Source organism: Canis lupus, chromosome 14, assembly GCF_011100685.1.
Source record: "Canis lupus familiaris isolate Mischka breed German Shepherd chromosome 14, alternate assembly UU_Cfam_GSD_1.0, whole genome shotgun sequence".
Lineage (NCBI taxonomy): Eukaryota > Metazoa > Chordata > Mammalia > Carnivora > Canidae > Canis > Canis lupus.
In genome coordinates, this window is record NC_049235.1 from 52,436,276 (window position 1) to 52,456,784 (window position 20,509).

At 33.6% G+C, this 20,509-nt stretch overlaps 1 protein-coding gene across 6 annotated transcripts in view; it reads right to left on the bottom strand.

Annotated features, from left to right (window-relative positions):
- Nucleotides 1-2,064: 2,064 nt before the first annotated feature.
- Nucleotides 2,065-20,509, bottom strand: part of TMEM168 (transmembrane protein 168) — a 30,558-nt gene continuing 12,113 nt past the window's right edge. For all 6 annotated transcript variants that reach the window (XM_038557388.1, XM_038557386.1, XM_038557387.1 and 3 more), the window contains 3 exons: nt 12,809-12,951; nt 10,477-10,751; nt 2,065-5,362 (listed from right to left, as the gene is read on the bottom strand). In XM_038557388.1, coding sequence (XP_038413316.1) covers nt 4,815-5,362; nt 10,477-10,751; nt 12,809-12,951 — 966 coding nt within the window. In that variant the 3' untranslated portion in view covers nt 2,065-4,814. The remainder of the gene's footprint in view (nt 5,363-10,476; nt 10,752-12,808; nt 12,952-20,509) is intronic.

Genomic DNA, 20,509 nt, shown 5'->3' on the forward strand with positions numbered 1-20,509 from the left:
CTCCATATAGACAGAAACAAAATTATTTTGAGAAAATTCATTGCTATTTGTATTTCTAAGTCAGAACACAAAGGATTTCTTAAAAAAAAAACGAAAAAAAAAAAACCCCTCCATATATAGTGTGTCAATAACATTCAATATTATACCCAAAGAATCTTCGATGTCCTGGGGTGGGAAGGATAGAACAAATGACCTGCTACAAAAATAAAACTGCTTTGAAGTCTTCTGACTTACACTAAAAGCTAATGTAAGTCCTGCCTACCAATACTTTGGTTTTTTTTTTTTTTTTTTTTTTTTTTTAAGATTTTATTTATTTATTCATGAGAGACCCAGAGAGAGAGGCAGAGACACAGACAGAGGGAGAAGCAGGTTCCTTGCAGGGAGTCCGATGTGGGACTCATTCCTGGAACCAGGATCACACCCTGAACCAAAGGCTCAACTGCTGAGCCACCCAGGCGTCCCACTTTGGTATGTTTTAACATAAAAATACTTTTACTTTACATGGAGTAAACATTGCTGGTCTATATCTAGGAAGATACACCATGTTCCTCTCTTATCCTTGGCACACTACTAAAAATCTTCAATTTGTGATAGATCAATATTTGTAGGGACAGAAATGTAGTAACAAAAATCTACTAAAATTGTCTATTCTAATTTAATACCTATAAAATGCTGTGAGGTCATTACACAAGATGACTGGTCAATTTTATTTTTAATCAAAATGGTTTTTATGTATTGATATTTAAAAATTTACTGATTAACCTACAGATTTTACTTTTGAATCAGCTTTGGTCTAAGTAATAACAACAGCAACAGTACTTTCTAATACACATAAATGTAAATTACTGTCAACAAAACAGTTGCTCAAGGTAATTACTACTTAAATGTCACTTTTCATACTAGTCAATAGGGAAGATACCCCAAACGTGAGATACTTGTAGTTGCCCTAGCTTGTTCTGTGAACCTGTTTATGTTGATAGGCCAATTTTTTGACTTTATAGTCCAGTTGTCACTGATGAGCATAGTAGCCATCTTCTTTGTTCATCAGACTTCTTTTAATAATTTCCATTTGTGAAAAGTCTCCAATTTGTCTAAATGTTTCTAAAGGGAAATCAATGAAAGACTCAGTCTTTATCATATCAATGTCCTGATGAAAATGAATTCAACAAAAAGCTTTTTTGTGACATGAGCTATGTTTTAATTCAAACCTGAGGTTTTCCTTCTTTAATCTTGACATTTACTACTTTTAAAAAATGTGAAATGTTTGGGGCACCTGCCTGGCTCAGTTAGTAGAGAGCACGGTATTCTTGATCTTGGCGTTGTGAGTTTGAGCCCCATATTGGGCATGGGAGTTAGTAAGAAAAATATATTTTTAAAAATGTGACATGTTTTCCTTTGGTGATTCTGTAATAGTCCTTAATATTAATTGAATGAAGATCTTGAAAAAAATATCGTTAATTTATAAAGAAAATGAAGTAATTTACAATCAAGTTATTCCAATTTCTCCTCAGAATTCTAAATTCAATGTCAAAAATATTCTTTTAGGGGATCCCTGGCTGGTGCAGCGGTTTGGCGCCTGCCTTTGGCCCAGGGCGCGATCCTGGAGACCCGGGATCGAATCCCACGTCGGGCTCCCGGTGCATGGAGCCTGCTTCTCCCTCTGCCTGTGTCTCTGCCTGTGTCTCTGCCTCTCTCTCTCTCTCTCTTTCTCTGTGTGACTATCATGAATAAATAAATAAAATCTTAAAAAAAATTCTTTTAATACCTCTTATCATGAGCAAGGCACTCTTCTGGGTAATTATATACCAGAAATATCAACATGTGTAAGCTTCTGCCTGAAAAGGGAGGAAGATCTAGTATGTTTCCAAATAGAGGAGAGATGTTCAAAAAAGTACTGACTCCTTTGAGCCATTCACTATGAAATATACCTAACAGCATTCTTAAAAGTAAACCACTTTCTTCTGGCATACATAATGTTAGGTATCCCTTATGGAAAGGTAATGTACAACATTACTTTGAAGAAGTCTAAGCTCTAAATGGGAAAGAACACATATGAAAAGGCAGTACTCAAAACATCATATATATTTAGACCAAATTTACAAAATGTACAGTTACAAATAGATTCTAATGAAGATTTTACTTAAAAAAAATCTATCCAGTAATGCATTAAATATAAATGCATTTTAATTAGCAATGCAATTTTTAATACACTTATGAAAACACTGGTCATAAAAATGGTCTTCTGTACAATTTTGTATTTATTAAGAAGAGCAAGATAGAAAGCTACGCAAGGATAAATCCAAATATCCCCAGGAAGAAGAGTTTAGTCAGAAGAAACTAAAAAATTTTTAATGAAATAATAGCATAACTGAAAAATTATAGGAAGAGAACCTGGTTCTCTTAATTAAAGAACTTGGTTCTTTAATTCATCACATAACAGTATATACTTTTTTAAAAGACATTTTTTAGGGGGTGGTGCTTTTGTGGTTTCCTCAAGGCATCATGTAAGAAACAAATTAAGTCAACATTTTGTTGAAAAACATCTCCATGTCAACTATTGAAGCTATTTAGTGGACTGGTAAAGTTTTGCCCTAAAGTAATTCCTATTACTCCCAGTAACTCCTTGGTAAACATATGGTCTATAAAATGAAAGCCGTAAGAAAATTGTCCTTATTAATGGTCAGATCGAGTTTTTAATCTCTAAGTTAGAGTAACCAATTTGTCCCTATAGTCTTCCTCCGTATTATACTGTCAATTACTTTAATGTTTTAAAGTGGCAACTTTAATTTAGGATGCCACCTCTTAACTGTCATTTTACAGTTTCTGGTTTGGGGAGGAGAATTCATTGCAGTGGATATTCTGTAACTTTGTGGTTAATAAATCGGCTTGAGTCACAGTTTTAGCTCAGAACTTTTTTGGTCATAGAAAATGTGTACCGAAATAACAGCCCTGTGGCTGTAAAGTCTGCTACCTTTTGAATCTGATGATTAGTACCATCTTAATATTACTTTATAAAGAATGCAGAATATACCTTTATATTTGGCTTTCTCAGAGTAAAGACACATGCTTTAATTAAAGCTAATTCGCTCAATATTGGCTCGGAATTTTAAAAGATTTTACTTAACGCTAATTTAACTTTTTTGTAGCTATTAGCTCATAATTTTAACACCTGACTTTTCTCCTATACTAACTCTGAATAATAATGAAACATTATACTATTTCATCTGGAAAATGTTGATATAAATATGTAACCAAATACTGGAAAATTTCAAATCAACCTACCAACTCTAATACATGGGCATTTTTTATGACTACCACTTTTAATATATATTAAAATTATTCAGTAACTAAAGTTTTTTGCACATTACATGAAAAATTAATTTTTAAAATTTTATTCAAAACATTAGGAAAATCATATTCAAAACACAGAAATAATCAGACCATAACAGCGCTGCATAGATAGTGGTATACGAATTCCCTGACACTAAGTGACTTCTACCTAACAAAAACTTCAGTTTTCAAGTCACCAGGTAGAAAATGGTAGAGGCGTTACTTCCTCTCTGAGGCTGGAAAAATGGCTTCAATGGTGAGAAGTCACACTTTAAACGACAAAGATTAGATTATCCCCTAACTTAATTCTATTCCCCTCCTGTTACTTCTCTGATATGAACATGTAGAATGTAAGGATTATTGGAAGGGAACAGGAGGTAAATAACCTCTTAGGGGATACCCAGATCAGTGCCTGCTTTAATCAGACAAAACACTGAATTAAGTTTTAAAAATTACAACCACACCATTATGCATAACAAAAATTGCCAATATGAATACATTTTTACATAATACATTACATGTATACAAGAAAAAAAATGACCTGTTTCCAATCCCTTGACCTTCAATAGAAAAAAATGGCATCACTAATGAGAGAGCTGAAAGATAATTTTCATGGCAGAGCATTAATTCCCAAGATCAAAATCATTTCTGAATAGTGAAAATAGCCTAAATCAACGAGAAATTGCCATTTTTTTTTAAGTTTACTTTTTGAAAGGGAAGACAATTTGTAGCTGGAAACATTGTTCATTAAAAGTTACCCTGAGAAAGACTCTTAAAATTGCCAGTGCTTTCAGAGCCCCTCCTCTGCCCCAACAATGCAGGAAGGAGCGCTCTGTAGGCTTCTAGCTTCTTACAGTTACCTAAGGGAAGAATGTTTTGATCTCAACAGTCACTTGGGCTTTTCTGCTACACTGGTAACAGGCCACAATGAAGACATCAGAATAGGAGACTATAAGCAAATTTTTGCATTCATTTCAGGCTTCTCCCTTTATCCTTTCTAAAGAAAGAATTTGTCATTCTTCAAATGGTCTTGGACTCAAACCTACTGTTCACAAAGAAAATCCTTTGTAAGCAAACTGGAAATTTTCTTATAATAGTAAACAAACTGTCTGGTCTACATTCTCTAATCATGCCTAGAAAATAAGGCATTAGTAATTCTTCATCGGCCACTGCAGAGCACAGACAAGTGTTTTCTTTCTAATCTGAGGCATAGGCAAACATTCTTCAAAGTGCATTGTTATTTTTAACATCTCTTATGCATTTACACAGCATCAGCATTTATGACTCCTTACATATTTGTAGGATAAAACGCTTATTCCCAACATCTTACAATACACCATAATTACTTGAGAAAAGACAAAGTGAGAGCGGCTACAGAAGTAGCAAGAGATTTTTCCCAAATAAAAAAACAATATACAAAAAATGGCAAGTTAGTGATAACTGGTAGTATGAACTCTCAGTAACATTCCACCTTGGGTTCCAAATTACGATTTGACAAGTTTGAAGCCTTGTCCTGTGTCCAGCACAGTGGGAAGAAACCAACTCATTTTTAATCTTTTCAAACACCTAAAGCAAGTTTTGCAGATCCAAAAGAGGTTCAGACCACACAGCCAATTTGCCAAATGCACCAGTGGATATGTAATACGAGGAAAGTGTAACATCCAGTGCTTGGCCACGTCGCTGCCTGTTGGCAAATGCAGAGTGTAGTCGCTCCAGCGCTTTGACACACCGTACACAGCTTTCACAGCGCGGCCCTTTTCAGTCCAGCAGATGTTATTGCTGGGGTTGCAGTTATACTCCACCCAGTCTTTTGTAAAGTCACCCAGCTGTGGTGGGTCAGCTTCTTCAATATCTATGGTCTTTGTCATCTCTGCTCCTTGTACCGCAATGTACTGATCATTGATTTTTCTCACTTCTTTCACCCATGGGACTGAATTCTCACTGTCTAATACGATAATAAGGCGAGAACAGAAGGAGGCATTCTTTTCTCTCCACCACTCTAAAAGTGTGTCAAGGCGCAGTATGTCTCCACCTGTGAACAAAAGAAGACTCAATAGGGTAATAATTTCTGAAGCCTCCTCTTAAGTATATTTTCTTTAAGTTCCTGGAATTAAATATATGTAGGACAAAAAAAAATAGATGGAACATTCCTTTCAGAGAATTTTTAAAAACAGACTTTCAATTTCAGATTAAAAAAAATCCTTATTACAGTAAAAAAGGAATATGTTACAATAAATTAAGAAAGTTGTCTTATGAAGTTTTAAAAAATTAAGATTTAGTGACAAAAATGAAATCCTACTATTCTGCATCAGGAGCAGCAAATTATGGCTCATGGGCCAATCCAGCCTGCCATCTGTGTTTGTACGGCCTGAGAGCTAAGAATTTATTTACATTTTTACATGGTTAAAAATCCAAAGAACAAAAGTTTGTGACATGTGAAAATACAGGAAACTTAAATTGCATACTATTATTTTCATAAATAACATTCATTTACATTCTGTCTGTGGCTGCTTTTGTTCTACGGTGCCTAAGCTGAGCAGTTACTATTGGGTCTTTATGGCTACTAAGCCAAAAATATCTGGCCCTTTACAGAAAAAAGTTTGTTGGTCCTTGATAATCACTGATCAATTAATGTTACCTTGCCTCATATGTAGGTACCTACCAAAAGAAAAAGAAACACTCTTCCTACCTGTGCCAAGAATAAATTTAGAATGGCTATTTAAATCTGTTTTATTAACTGAAAAACAACACAGGACTAAAAAAATACATACCCAGAAAGGTCTAAAGCAAATGTGTCTTAAAGCTGGTAGGTTTTACATCTAGTTCATTAGACAAAGGTGGTCTTGTATTTATTTTGATTTTTAAATATATTACACTAAAATACTATCCTAATTTTTGTCATCCTCTTAAATTTTGGGCCCCAGCAATTGCCATCCTTATTCAACCTACTCCTGGCTCTGTTTCAATGGTATATTAATATTCATACAATCATTCCAATTCTAGGGAATTTATCCTGAGGAAAGGGCAAAAATGGGGACAAAAATTACATATAAAGATCTTCTTCCCACTGTTACGTGTAAAATCTGAAACAACCCGGAGGAATGGAAATAAACTATGAGGGAGAATTGTAATAAAATGGTATTGGGACACCTGGGTGGCTCAGTGGTTGAGTGTCTGCCTTTGGCTCAGGCTGTAATCCCGGGGTCCTGCATCGGGCTCCCACAGGGAGCCTGCTTCTCTCTGCCTGTGTCTCTGCCTCTCTCTGTGTCTCTCATGAATAAATAAAATATTTTAAAAAATAATAGAATGGTATTTATAAAGAAATTTTGATGATGAGAAAATGTCTATGATACTAGGAGAGAAAGTATGACATGGAAGTGTATCTATAAAAACAATAGTTATTGCTGGGTGTTTGGATTTCAGTAATTTTTTTTTATACTTTTCTATACTCTCTACCATTTTTACATTGAGCATATGGTACTTATATGATTAGGAAAAAGTCTTAACATGGTACAGTTTACTGGCACAAGCTCCAACAACCTCAGATACACATCTCTACCTAGAGCAACCATTGTCTTATCAAAATGACAACACTGGAGAGAGACAGAGGGACAGACAGAGGAAGGGAGGGAGGGAATTTTTTAGTATTTACATTCAATTAGTAATATGACCTCTGAAGCCAGGGCATAACACATTCTTTACGAACAATTAATATTCTTTTATTCAGCAGTCTACTACTATACTCAGACTCTTGACAATGAAAAAGTTGTTTCATTAAAGTCATCATTTCAGAGGCACTATTTCAATGCATGGTGTCCATATATTACTAATGTGTTGCTTCACAAGGAGCTCCAGAAGGTATCTTTTATTATATGGTAAAATGTTAACTTTTCATTATTGCCAGTTCTTTCAATTTCTCTAGAGATCAGAGAATGACACAAGATTACAAGAGCAATTATACAAATTCCATCTGCCACAAAACATCATTGTCTAACTTGCCTTCTACAACTATTTCAACAAATATTCTAAAAGCACATTCTACACTACTTCTCTTATATGTGCTCTTTACATATCAATAAGAGATTTAAAGGAGCATTTAAGCCTTTCAACTATTTCTCTTCCCCTGTTTTGTGTTGCTCTGCTTTCTCCTATGAATAGGTCCTATGTTGCATCTGGCTTTTGGCCAAGATGCAAAGCACTTACATTTATCTCAGCTAACAGCCATCTGATGCAGTTAAAGTAATTAAGACTGCTTTTTAAAGGCTCTGTTTATCTGTGATAAACTGATTCACAGATAATCTACCTTTTTTCTCATTTCTCTCATCATTATTAGAATTATTTTTTATTCTCAGAGGTAAAAATACCAGGGTCCATATTATGAAGCCTCATAAATGTAAGGAGTCTACATCGTCTAACAAATATTGTCAGTAAAGATATATGATATAAAGGCAGATACAGAATTCTCTTTCTCACAGTGGTATTTAGTATTTAGCTCTGGACCTACTCTTAATTTGCTAACTCAGGTAAAATCCAGTTATCATGTTTCCTATGTTTACAGGTGTTTAGAAAGATGTAATTCTCACAGCTTACAGCTCTTTGTCACACGGCCTGGAATGGATTAAAGCATTTTCCTCCAAGCAGGAGGGTTCTGTTCCATTTTTTAGTACTATCTGCCTTTCAGGGCTATGTCTCTGGCAGCCCAGGGCAGGAACTGACTTCAGTTCCTGAGGAAGGCTCAGCCTCTATGCCTGGTCCAACCTGGTTACCTTCAAGTGGGCTTGGTGCCTCAAGCTGAGAGAGTATACAGCTGCTGAATTACAGGATGAAGCTACCCTTCTTGGAGAAGGCAGGGCAATGTCAAGCAATGCTTTCTCCACCGTGTTCTACTTTTTATTGTAAAAAAAGTAAAAAAATGTCTACCACCAAGAAAGTTATACATACAAGAATAAATCTTCCTGGCTAAGAGAGGGGTTGTATAACGGTGTTAACTTATTGGTGACATATTAAAAAAAAAAATTCTATAAAGATACCATTCCAGAATATAATTGCTAGATATTTATCTAAAATATAGCCACACTTTAAAATTTTTAAGTCTTCATAAATTATTGCTAACTCAGTGAGTAAAAATTTAAGAACACTGACATATATGTTATTTGTGTTGGTGTCTATTATTTTTCCTAGGAAAAGAAAAAGCTGATATAAATAGCAGTAAACTATACATCTAGAATTTATTTCCAAAGCCATCTTTTACAAGATGTTTGAAATCTTAAAAGATTTAGGAGGAAAAATACAAATGTTCTGAAAAAATTTTATATTAATCTTTCAATTAAAAATACAACAAGCTTACTTTTTAAATCACTTTCTTAAAATACTTACAAATAACCAAGGATATATGCATGACCACCAAAATTATGTCTTTTATCCCTTCTGATTTGGAGACAGTTCATTATTATAAGCATTGCAGTAAGTTTTCAATAATCAATTCTAGGTTTTAGGTCTGAAATTCTATTTCTGTAAAGATTTTTGAATTGATGCCAACTTTTTCTGTGTTCTAAGGTCAAGTACACAGAATACTATACTTTATCTAGAATTAAAATAGCCATAAAGGTTAAAAAGTTGTTTTCTACATTGAGTTACAGGTTAAGTAAAAGATTTCCCAAACTATATTCAAGTAATTTTGATGTTGACTACCTTCTTCTACAGTATTTTAGAAAATGGGTGAACTGTGCTACCAAAAATATCTACTAAAACAGAGTATGTGATTTTCTCTATCTTAATGGTTTTTGCCTTTGGCAGCACAAGGGGGAAAAATACTTCAAGGGGTTAGGCAGGTCTGGATTTGAATCATGGTTCCATCACTTACCAAATGTATGGCCACAGAAATGTAACAACTTGGAAGTTTTCATTTTATTCTTTAAAAAAATGAAGAGATGAGAGAGGTCATAGTACTTACCTCAAAATATTTCAAGTGAAGATTAAATTTAATGTATATAAAGTGCCAAGCATTTAACTGCTTCAAATATGCCCCATAAATGTTTGCCTTTACTTCTAGACAGCCATTAAGTTATTCAATAATTATTTGCAAAACCAAAAATTACAACAGTATTTTTTGATAAAACCCTCATTACAAATCTAGCATGAAATTAGTGAGACCACGATGGTTAAGATCATCTCTACTTGGAGTTCTTGTGTTGAAAGAGGTCTCTCTGTCCTTCCACAATACTTCTGTTGATATTTGTCCTTGATCTGAATATCTATTTCTACTTATGTCAATTCTATTATTTCTGTGTGTTCTCAGTATAAAACATCTACAATATTTAAGGAAAAAAGAGGATAGAATTAAGTTTCAAAAGAACTATTTCTAACATAAAATAAGAAAAAAAAAACTTTTTTTTTTTTTCCCCCATGATTCATTCAATGATTTCATCCATCTATCCATTACTTAAGGATCCCTACTAGGGATAGCCAGGCTGTATTCTAGGTGCTAAGCAAGTAATTCATAAAGCTCATGACTTACATATACATAGTCTCTATTCTAGTTGGGAAGCTCAACAAACAAATTTACATATAAAATAGATCTCAATCTTCCTCTCTCATGACAGGGAGATTTAATATTACCCCCTCATTTTACAGAGGAGAGAATTGCTATAGAGAAGTTAGGTAATTTGTCAAAAATAAAACTTGTGACAAAACCAGGACCAGAACCAAGGTCTCCTGATCTAAGCGCTAGTCCCACCATATCACATTACTTGCTGTTCAAAATCTTGGTGAACTCTCTAACATAAATAAAACTGCACATGTACAAACTACTGAAATCAGCATCCATAACATTTAAAGACTTAGAAGTATAGGTCAAATTAATCAGCTTCCAAAAAATGGAATTTTAATAATTCTGAAAACACATTAGCAGATTTTTTTCTTCCAGTCAATAGAAGACATAATTCTCATAACCTTTAGAGATTACTAATATTATGCTAAACAAGTATGCTAGAGAAAAGAAAAATAAAACAGAGTCATATATATATACTTAGTAAACTGTGAAGTAGAAAATTGAGAATTTTGGAAATTAATGTTTCAGTGTGAAGGGGTAGATTTCCATGAATAGGTCTATCTTAGTAATAGTGAAATTGCCAGAGGTGCATTTACCTGCAAGAGCCCACTCTCCTGTGCCATGGGTATGCCCACTGTAATACAAAACATATGTATCATGTCTAGGTCCATCCACAGTCCGAAGTTCAAGGAAAGCTTTCAGTTTGGAATGCAGAGTATCAAAAGACAGTCCACTTGTGGAATAGTCACATCCATAGGTCTCAATCATATGATATGCAAAAAATCTTTGGATAGCATTGAGCATGCCAGTAGACCTCAAATTTAACTCCTGTACGTGTTCTGGTGGAAGAAGTGTTGGCTGACCATCAGGACTGAAGAACAAAAAAATGATTTTTGTGTTAAAAGAGTGTTCATTCTATGTCACAGTCTTACCCTTCACTTATAATTATCTAAGAATCATTAACAGTTGCTGATAACTAAATGGCAGAATTTTTTAAAAAATCCTTTTTTCAAAAGTGCTAAGAATTAAGCTTGAACATCAAAGCCTAATTTCTAAAAGTTTTACTTCTAACCAATAAAATAATTACCAAACTGAAAGCTGGGAAAATATCTCCAAATGTAGATAATACTATTTTTGGTTCTGTATTCATAGTTTTACCAAATGTCAGATATGGAATAAGACTTTCTAAAAGCAAGATCATACATATCTTACCCTGTGTTTTAGGAACACCAAGGTGTAGGAACTATAATGAAAGAACTGTTTTCCTTGATAAAATTTTAACAAAATATGAAAGCAATGTGTTTTATATTTCTATATTGTAAAAGCTTTATAAAGTTCAAGTTCTACTAACATAAGGAACATAAATGACAGAAGAAACTACATTAGTAAATGGCATTTTGAAGCAATTTTTAAAATTTAGGCCTACTCCCTTATACTACAGACCATTAACCAGAGACAGATCTGATCCTAGAACAAATGTAAAATGGTAACCTAGTGAAGATGATTAAACCACATCTTAAAACTAGCAGAATCAAAATACCAATATTGAGGGAGGGAAAAAAAATGATCACTCCTTTTCAGAAAAAGAATTTTCAGAAAAGGAATTTCTTTCAGTAGTCTTGAAAACGTCATATTTTGCTTCATATATTACCAGTATTATTCTATTATATTCTATTACCAGTTTTCATTAAAGAAATAAGGCATTTTGCTCTCCATTTGTAACATTTAGCAGTCACAAACAGTAAAATAAACAATGCATTAACAAAAATTATAACAGAATAAATATCTGTGCAAATTACTATTTCCACATATTTTCTCACCTGAACTATCACATCTTACTTTATGGGACCCTCTTAAATCTATTTCTTTTACTTCTCATATGAATTTGCCACTTTTTATAAAGCCTTTACCATGGAGGAAAATATTTACTACAAATAGTCTATTTTTGGTTTTTATGTCAAATATTTGAAATAAAACTTTTATTTCAAGTCTTCCTCCTCCCCCATCTTGAAAACCACCACAGAAAATATGAATATTTGGTAATCAACATTTATTAATAGCAAAGAACTATTTTTTTTTTTTTTTGTATTTCAAAGTACTATTAAAAAATTTTATTGTGGCAGTATTTACAGATTCAAAAAGATCTGCCACACATTTAGGGGCAAAATTATTTTGGAATAAAACTACAATGAAACAAATAATTCTTAACTTCATTCCCAACTTTGTAAATTTCTGGTATTTGTATGACATTTTCCAATGGGCACTGTTTTTACATTCATATTCTCATTAGCTCTTCATGATGTTCCTCTGAGATGGAAAGAATAGGTATTGTTTGCATTTTGGGGGGAGGAGGTGGGGCAAGAGGGGAGGGAGAGAATCTTAAGCAGGCTCCATGCCCAGCGCAGAGCCCGCTTGGGGGCTCCTTCTCACCACTCTGAGACCATGACTTGAGCTAAAATACAAAGTTGGACTCCTAACCAACTGAGCCACCCAGACACCTCCTATTGCTTGCATTTTAGATAAGGACACTGAAGTTCAGAGAAGTTAAAGATTTGCCTAGTGTAATAAAAAACCAGAATTAGGACTCTCGGGTCCAGAATACATTTCTATTACATTTTGCCATGTTGTTTCACAGGACATTTTCATAAACAAGATAACCTTTAGACCTTTCCTTAGAACTGTCATGCATATTTTCTGATTTTTAGCTAAGTATAAGCTAATCACATTTATCAAAATATTTAAATTGAATCCTTAAGATTCTATCACTACACAGCATAAATAAAAGTCTTTCAACATTTGGGGTAAAGGAAAAAAACTGCAAGGGCTTATACTTCTGAAAAAATGAGCTATCACACTTAATATTAAAATTCATATAAATATTAGGAAAATGTTCAAGTAGTTACTGCTAATTATACTAAATTACTGTACCTGCAGAAGTTGGTGGGAATCACAATAGCATATCCAACAGATGTTCCTCCTAAACAGCTACCCAATTCATGGAAGAGCCCATGAGCCATAGATTCCAAAGGTAAAACTATCAGAAACATGCTCAAGAAGATTCCATTTGTTGGCTAAAAGAAATTCAAAACAGCATATTTATACAGTGTGTGGCACTACACTTATGTGTGTGCATTTGTATATATATTTACATACAGGCACATTTAAAGTTTTTGCCCAAAAATGACAAAAAGAACAATAACCTAAAAACAATTACAAGTTGAAGCAGAAACATATAGAAGGGTAAACAATGAAACCTAAATTAATCTTGAAGCTTCTTATAGTTGTGGCAAAACAAATACAGCACATAATTTTTTTTATTTTGTCAGGTAACATCCCACCCAAATTAAAATAAAAAACAAAAGCAGAACCCTCGTGCTATGACAGAAAAACCCAGAAAACAAATCCTTTCCTGTTCAAACCTACATAGTCTAAATCACTTTTCAAATACCATACTCGTTACTTTATCTGAAAGTTACCTTAGAAAGGGCTCATTTTTTTCCTGTGGAAAGTCCAAAATTAGAGAGTAAAATATTAAACTTCTAATGAAGTTTTCCTTTGAAAAGCCCTAGACTCTGTAAATTCAAAGTTGAAAAAAAAAAATAGTGTGCATTTTATATATGTTCTATATACATAAAGGGCACAAAGCATCCTAAAAGTAAAAGAGAAAAGGGGAAGCTAAAAGAAATAGTTAAAAGGAGATAAGATTGGGTAGTAATTGCAACTGAAAAAAATAATAAAAAATAAAGGTTCTAATTAAGCGGAAAGCAAATGTAAGGCTACTAGTCACTCAGTCCTGACAGCATTCCACGTTCTGTGTTGCTACTGCACATACTATATGGTTATGTGCTTCTGTACATGAACATGCATTTTTCTAATGCTAAGAGAGGGATGATTCCTTCAGAATTTTAATAAAAAATAGGTGATTTCCATAATGGAAAAATAGATAAAATGCCCTATTTTGGGTACACTATTATCAACTGCATAAAATACTGTACATGTTCAGTTTAGAAACAACAGAAAATACAAATAAGGAGATAAGTGATTAAATCATTACAAGTACTGTCCTCCACACACGTTGTTTGAAATATTCTAGACTTCACACAACATGTATATTCGTTTTGTTTTTTTACCAGTGTAGGATAATATTCTATACACTAATATATTGTAAGCCTACTAATATACTAATATGTAAAGAACAAATGGCATTCCTATCATTAAAATCCCTAAAATTTTCATTAGCTGATTCCCTATTATTTCTAGATTCCATTTAAATTTTCATTTTAATAAAACCAGAATAAGTATTCAGTTCCCTAAATTTTTTTAAAATTTATTCATGAGAGAGACAGAGGAGATGGGTGCACAGAGACACAGGCAGAGGGAGAAGCAGGCTCCATGCAGGGAGCCTGACGTGGGACTCCATCCTAGGATTCCAAGATCACGCCCTGGGCCAAAGGCAGGTGCTAAACCCCTGAGCCACCCAGGGATCTCCCAAGTTCTCTATTGTTTTAAAGCCCTTTGATAGTTTCAGTTTCATCTTTGGTGAAGGGTTAAATATTTTGCTAATTTTTCCATGGGGCTGCCTTTTTATTATTAATACACAGCTCTGTTTTGCTCTCAGTATATTTAAGGCTTTAGTGGGTTGTATGACAAATGCCTTTCCTCTTCCCTTAATGCTGTTGCTTGCTTAGCATTTTTTTTTAAGGATTCTATTCTTTTGAGAAAGTGTGTACATGTACAGAGGGAGGGGCAGAGGGGGATGGACAAGCAGACTCCACACACAGCACAACTGGAGGCTTGATCTCACAACCCTGAGATCATGACCTGAGCCAAATCCAACTTTGATACGCAACCAACTGAGCAACCCCAGTGCCCCTTGCTTAGCATGTTTTGGTTGTAAGGTCATTTTATGTAAGTTAAATCTTCCTCTACCCAAGTCAGGAAGATTATTTTACATTACCCTTGAAAGGCTTTATTGTTTTGACCTTCACATTTTTAGGTCTATAATCCAAATACAATTGATTTTTGTTTATGGTCCAATTCCATTTTATTTGTATACTCAATTACCAATCACAGAAAATCTAAACCATTCAACATTACTCTACAGTGCCGCCTTTGTAATAAATCAAGTGTTATAGGACTTGTTTTTGTACTCTCTTTTGGTCAGTTTGTCCTTTCAAATATTTCCTTTGGTTTTCATTTCCTCATTACTTTTGGGACTCCGATAAAAATAGAGATCTTCTCACTATATCCTCTTTGAGTCTTCTGTATTTTCCCTACTTTTCTTTTGTGTTCCTTCTTGAATAGCTTCTTCTGAAATCTATCTTCCAATTCACTAATGCTCACTTCAGCTTTATCTGTTAATCTTGCACACTGAATTAATTTCGGGTATTTTATGATTCTAAAGCTTGTTCTTTTTCAAATCTGCCTTGTCACTATTTTATGGTTTCCAACTTCCTACCATTATGTACGGACTTTGCTTTTATTTTTTTCAAGTTGTTAAATTACCTTTGATAATTCCAGTAGCTCAAGACTTTCTGGTCACCTCGTCTGTTGGTCCTGCTGCTTATTACTCTTGATACCATGTACCTAGTTATACTTAGGAGCTGAACACTGTATGCAAAAATACACATGTGTATGTATATTTGTGCATGCACACATGCGCATGTGTGTATAGTTACATGGTTCTATGACTAATTTCAGGCCTAGAATAACGATAACTTTCTCCAATAAGATTTTTGTTTCTTCTAGGAGCTCGAGCTGGGGGAATTACAACTAGGTATCTTAATCCAGGTTTGACCACTTAACCCAGGTCAGATCTCTAACAGGACACAAGATCAGGATGCAAAATCATGACAGTGCTGTAATGTACACAGTTCCACCCTTTTCTTTCAGGGTGTCATCTTAAAATGGGAGTTAATTTACCAGAGATATCTCCCACCTCTGAAGTTCTGGGCTTTGATTTCTGCTCCTCTTGATGGCACTAGAAATGCAGTTCAGTTTTAAACTAATATGTCCACAAGGCACAGTAATACTGTCCCAGGAAGTATGATATGTATTTTCATTTATTCAAGTCTGTCTTCAAAACCTTTAGTGGAGTTTTGTATTTCTTTGTAAAACTGTCTTTTAACCTTCTCTTTTCTCCTTAACTGTCTTTAAACCTTTTTCTTATGTTTCTTGTTCTATGAATGAAATGATTTCCATTACATCTTCTGATTATGGGCTTCTAGGATACTGACTTTTGTATATTTACATGTTATTATTTGCCACCTAAATGGTATTAAAAATACATATTCCCACTATTCACCATTTATTTCTTATACTACCTACGTCATACAATTCCATGAAAATTTACAGTTTCTATACTGGCTACGTTAATGATAACTTCAAAATCAAATTTTTATGACAGCTTACAATGTTAAAGATGCATCCTAATTCTCACAACTGTTACTACAGCATTTTCAATTGATTTTCCAGTTAACTCTTATGTTTGCCAGGTAATCCTCCTACCTACAAATACTAATAATTTCATTACTTTCTCTTTTCTATACTTTCTATTTTATGCATTGCTCCAGGATAACAAAAAGTCTTTTAGGGGATTAATTGATCAAAGCAATACTTCTACATTATGTCAGCCATTCACATAAAAGAATTACTAAAGAATGTGACCAACATGACAACTTTATTATTTCTACCTTCAATTAGTACTTTTCTGATCAAGATGGCAATATAAGAAACTAAAAAATTGGGATGCCTGGGTGGGTCAGTGGTTAAGCATCTGTCTTCAGCCCAGGGTGTGATCCTGGGGTTCTGGAATCGAATCCCACATTGGGCTCCCTGCATGGAGCCTGCTTCTCTCTCTGCCTACGTCTCTGCCTCTTTCTCTCTGTCTCTCTCATGAATAAATAAAAAGAAAAAAACTAAAAAATTCACTATGCTATAATTTATAGCAAGGGTCACAAAAGCCTTCAGGGGCCAGAAAAGTGTTATGTGAAGCAGGATTCTAAAGGAAAGTGCATTACTGCCTAAAGGCATATTTTTAAGGCATTTTTAAAAACGTATTGAAATATAATTGACATACAATATTATATTAATTTCAGGTACACAACATAGTAATGTAACAATTCCATACATTACTCACTGCTCACCACCATAAGTGTAGTCACCATCTGTCACCATACAACATTATCACAGTATTATTTATATTCCATATGCTATATTTTCATCTGTGACATATTTTATAACTAGAAGTATTTACCTCCTAATCCCCTTCATCTGTTTTGCCCATGATCCCATCCGTGTCCCCAGTGACAAGTACCAGTTTGTTCTCTATTTAAGAGTCTGTTTTGTTTAGATTCCACATATAAGTGAAATCATGCAGTATTTGTCTCTGTCTCACTTATTAAAGGCACATATTTTTAAAAAATGTTCTGGCTAAATAAAGCTGGTCTACTCAATCTTACAAACATGTATATTCACTTATTTTGCTATACAGACATAGGATTTTAAAAAATGGAATTACAGAAAAATAGCACCATCTTAAGAAAAATTAAAAAAGGCCCTGCACATTATTCTTAAAATCAAGATAGTTTCTAGAAGCAAGAATGAGAGGTTCAGGCTTGTAAACAGCCTTTCTGTACTAAGAGTTACTAGGAAATTTCATGATATAGATACATAAAGAGAATTCATAAGCAAGGAATTTGATATTGTACAGTGGGGAACTAAATTTTGACATGTAAATTGTAATAGAATGTTGTACCATGAAAAAGTGTTTAAACAAAATGAAAAATAATCAAACCATTTTCTTTTATTTAAGACTATTAATTTGCTAGCTCCTCATCTTTCTAATTTCCTACAGCCAAAGGAATGGAAGTTCCCATTTCTGAAAGGTGGCCCAGAAAAATTTAAAATTACCCTTACTATCAAATTATGTCAAGGGTACTGACTTAGCCTGTGCATGTATACATATATCCATGTGTATACAATACCAGTGGTTATCTTCTTTACTACCTTAAAGGATTTTATAAACCTACTAAGATTTTTATTGTGAAATTAAAACATAGCAGTTTTACCATTAGGAATAAAGGATTGCACAGTTTATAATTTAGCAATGAACTACATTAATGATAAACTTCAATTGCAAATCACTTTGTACATGACTCAAGTAGGAAGCCTTATTAACTAATTTAAAATTCCAATTAAAAAAAAAAAAATTAAAAAAAAAAAAATAAAATTCCAATTAAAATGTTAACTGATAGTGATGTTATTCAATACTCTCCTGTCAGTTATATAACACAGATGATAATATTTAAAAGGACTAAAGCAGATATTCAGAGGTTTACTGACAACAATTCATATACAACAGATGATCTGTTATAATCTTAGTTGATAATTTCATGTTGTCATTAATTTTTAAAAGTCAAATTTAACAGAAAAAAACATTAAATATTTGTATTAGGTTATTTTGAGTAAGCAAGTTTAAAAAACAGTTTTAAATACACTATTAAGATAACACACACAAAAGTGAGCACTTTGGCAACACAAAAACTTAGTAATCTTAACTGAATGGATGGTAAATATATCCGGGGGGAGAAAAAATAAATTTAGAATGTTTTATCCACTTGCCGCTTTCAGAAAGCTTCAATTTTACTAGCATGCAAACAGTTATAGCTGTAAAAGTTATCTGTGACTTCAGTGCATCCTTGTATTTTAAACAATTTCCTATAATAAATACGATCAACTTTACTTAATCAAAACTATTACATATAGGTACTTTTCTTCCTTCATTTCTCCAAATCACTCAAAGCACTTACAATCTATAGGACATGATGCAAATTTCAAAGCAGACAGAATCTGAATATACTAGCAGACCAATAAGCAACTGTAAGCGATATTCTTTTCTAGAATAGTTACTAGCTATTCTTTGCTCAGCTGGGCTTTCAAGTCATGGTCAAAACATTCAACACGTTCCTATCATAAAAGTTCTCAGGTAACAGGAACAAAATCTCTATGCAATATACAATGTTGGAATTTCATTTTTAAAAATCTGGCATTTACATAAGGGATAAAATTATTGTTTAGAAGTATTTTTGTATGAGTCATCTTAAGTAAAGCAGATTTGGGGAACAGCACACGTGAAAATCTAAAGAAAATGAAGTCCAGCTAAAAAACAATATATAATATGTATATTACAAAGCAATATATAAATGGAGATATTATGTTCTTTGATATGAGAAACCCATATTTAAGAAACAATGGGCAACCTCCAAAAATCTGCTCAGTAGAGGAAATTTTAAGAACATTAGGAAAGCTACCTCACAGTTTTAAAGTCAAATGACTGTTTATACAGAGGCAATAGGGTCCAGTGCAAAAGACTTAAGCTTTGGAGTTAGACTTTGGTTCTATCCTAGTTCAGCCATTTACCATCTGTGTGTACATGGGCAAATTAACCTTTTGAGTCACAACCTATAAAAGAGGACTACAATTTATTTTGTGAGCTTGTAGTATAGATTAGAAATATGTGAAATATGGCTAGTACAATAAATGGTAGCTGTAATTTGCAGTGAAGCATTTTTAAATTGAAATGAAGTCATTATGAGCAAGACAACAGAAAGCTAAATGACTTACTGTGTAGGAGATACTGATGTAGAGTTAAAGATCTAGTAAATGCATTAGGAATCTCTTTTCTTCTTTTGAGTAATCTCAGAATACAGATAGCAAAAACACATTTTTTTAGATAACAATCCTGATAAAGGTGAAACAGTGGTGGCATGGGAATCAAACTCAGGAAGTCTACCGAATTCTACTTTTCCCGTTGGCAGAATAAGGAGGTTACATTAAATAATCTCTATGCTCATTTCCAACTCTAAAAATACGTGGAACTAAGTAAAGTGGTTAAGAGCTGTGAAGGCAGATTGCCTGGATTCATACCAGCTCTATAGCTTTGAGCAAGTTTCTTTCTCTCTCATGCATGTTTCTTATCTATGAAATGGGAATAATAATGGTACCTATTTCAGAGTGTCATAAGGATTAAGTAAACACACAAAGTACACAGAACAGTGTATAGCACATAGACAATAGTAAATAAACAGTAAATCTTATGGAAAACATTTTCTATGGTCATTAAAATTTTTTAAAGCTTAGAATATCATCTGGGGAAAAGAAGAAAAACCTTGTTACTCCAAGAAAAACAAAATTAGAACCTTTGTTGGTCTTTTGGAGGAAAAAAAAAAAGTACTCCTGTTTCATAGGGTTCTGGCAGAAATGATAAAAAAATCAAATTAAAAGAATGCCTTCAAGCTAAAAAGAATTAGTGTCCCCCCCTCTCTCATCTAGACTAAAATAGCTCAAAACTTTAGAAAGAGAAATGAAACAACAAAAAAAAATTATGAAACATGTGCACTTCTAGTTTTGGCAGCAGATTTGAAAACTCCCTGCTCCCCATGCCAAGTGAAGTAATATGGCTGATCCTCCCATCTTGCTAGAAATGAAACTGCTACATCTGTGGATTTCATCCCTTCATTGGATGTGAGGCTGATCTTGTTCCATCTGTCACACCCAGTGATTGCCACTGCTTCCTTTATAGAGAAATCAACTGTGATTATGGGTTTTCTGGTTTGGGTCAAAAGTATT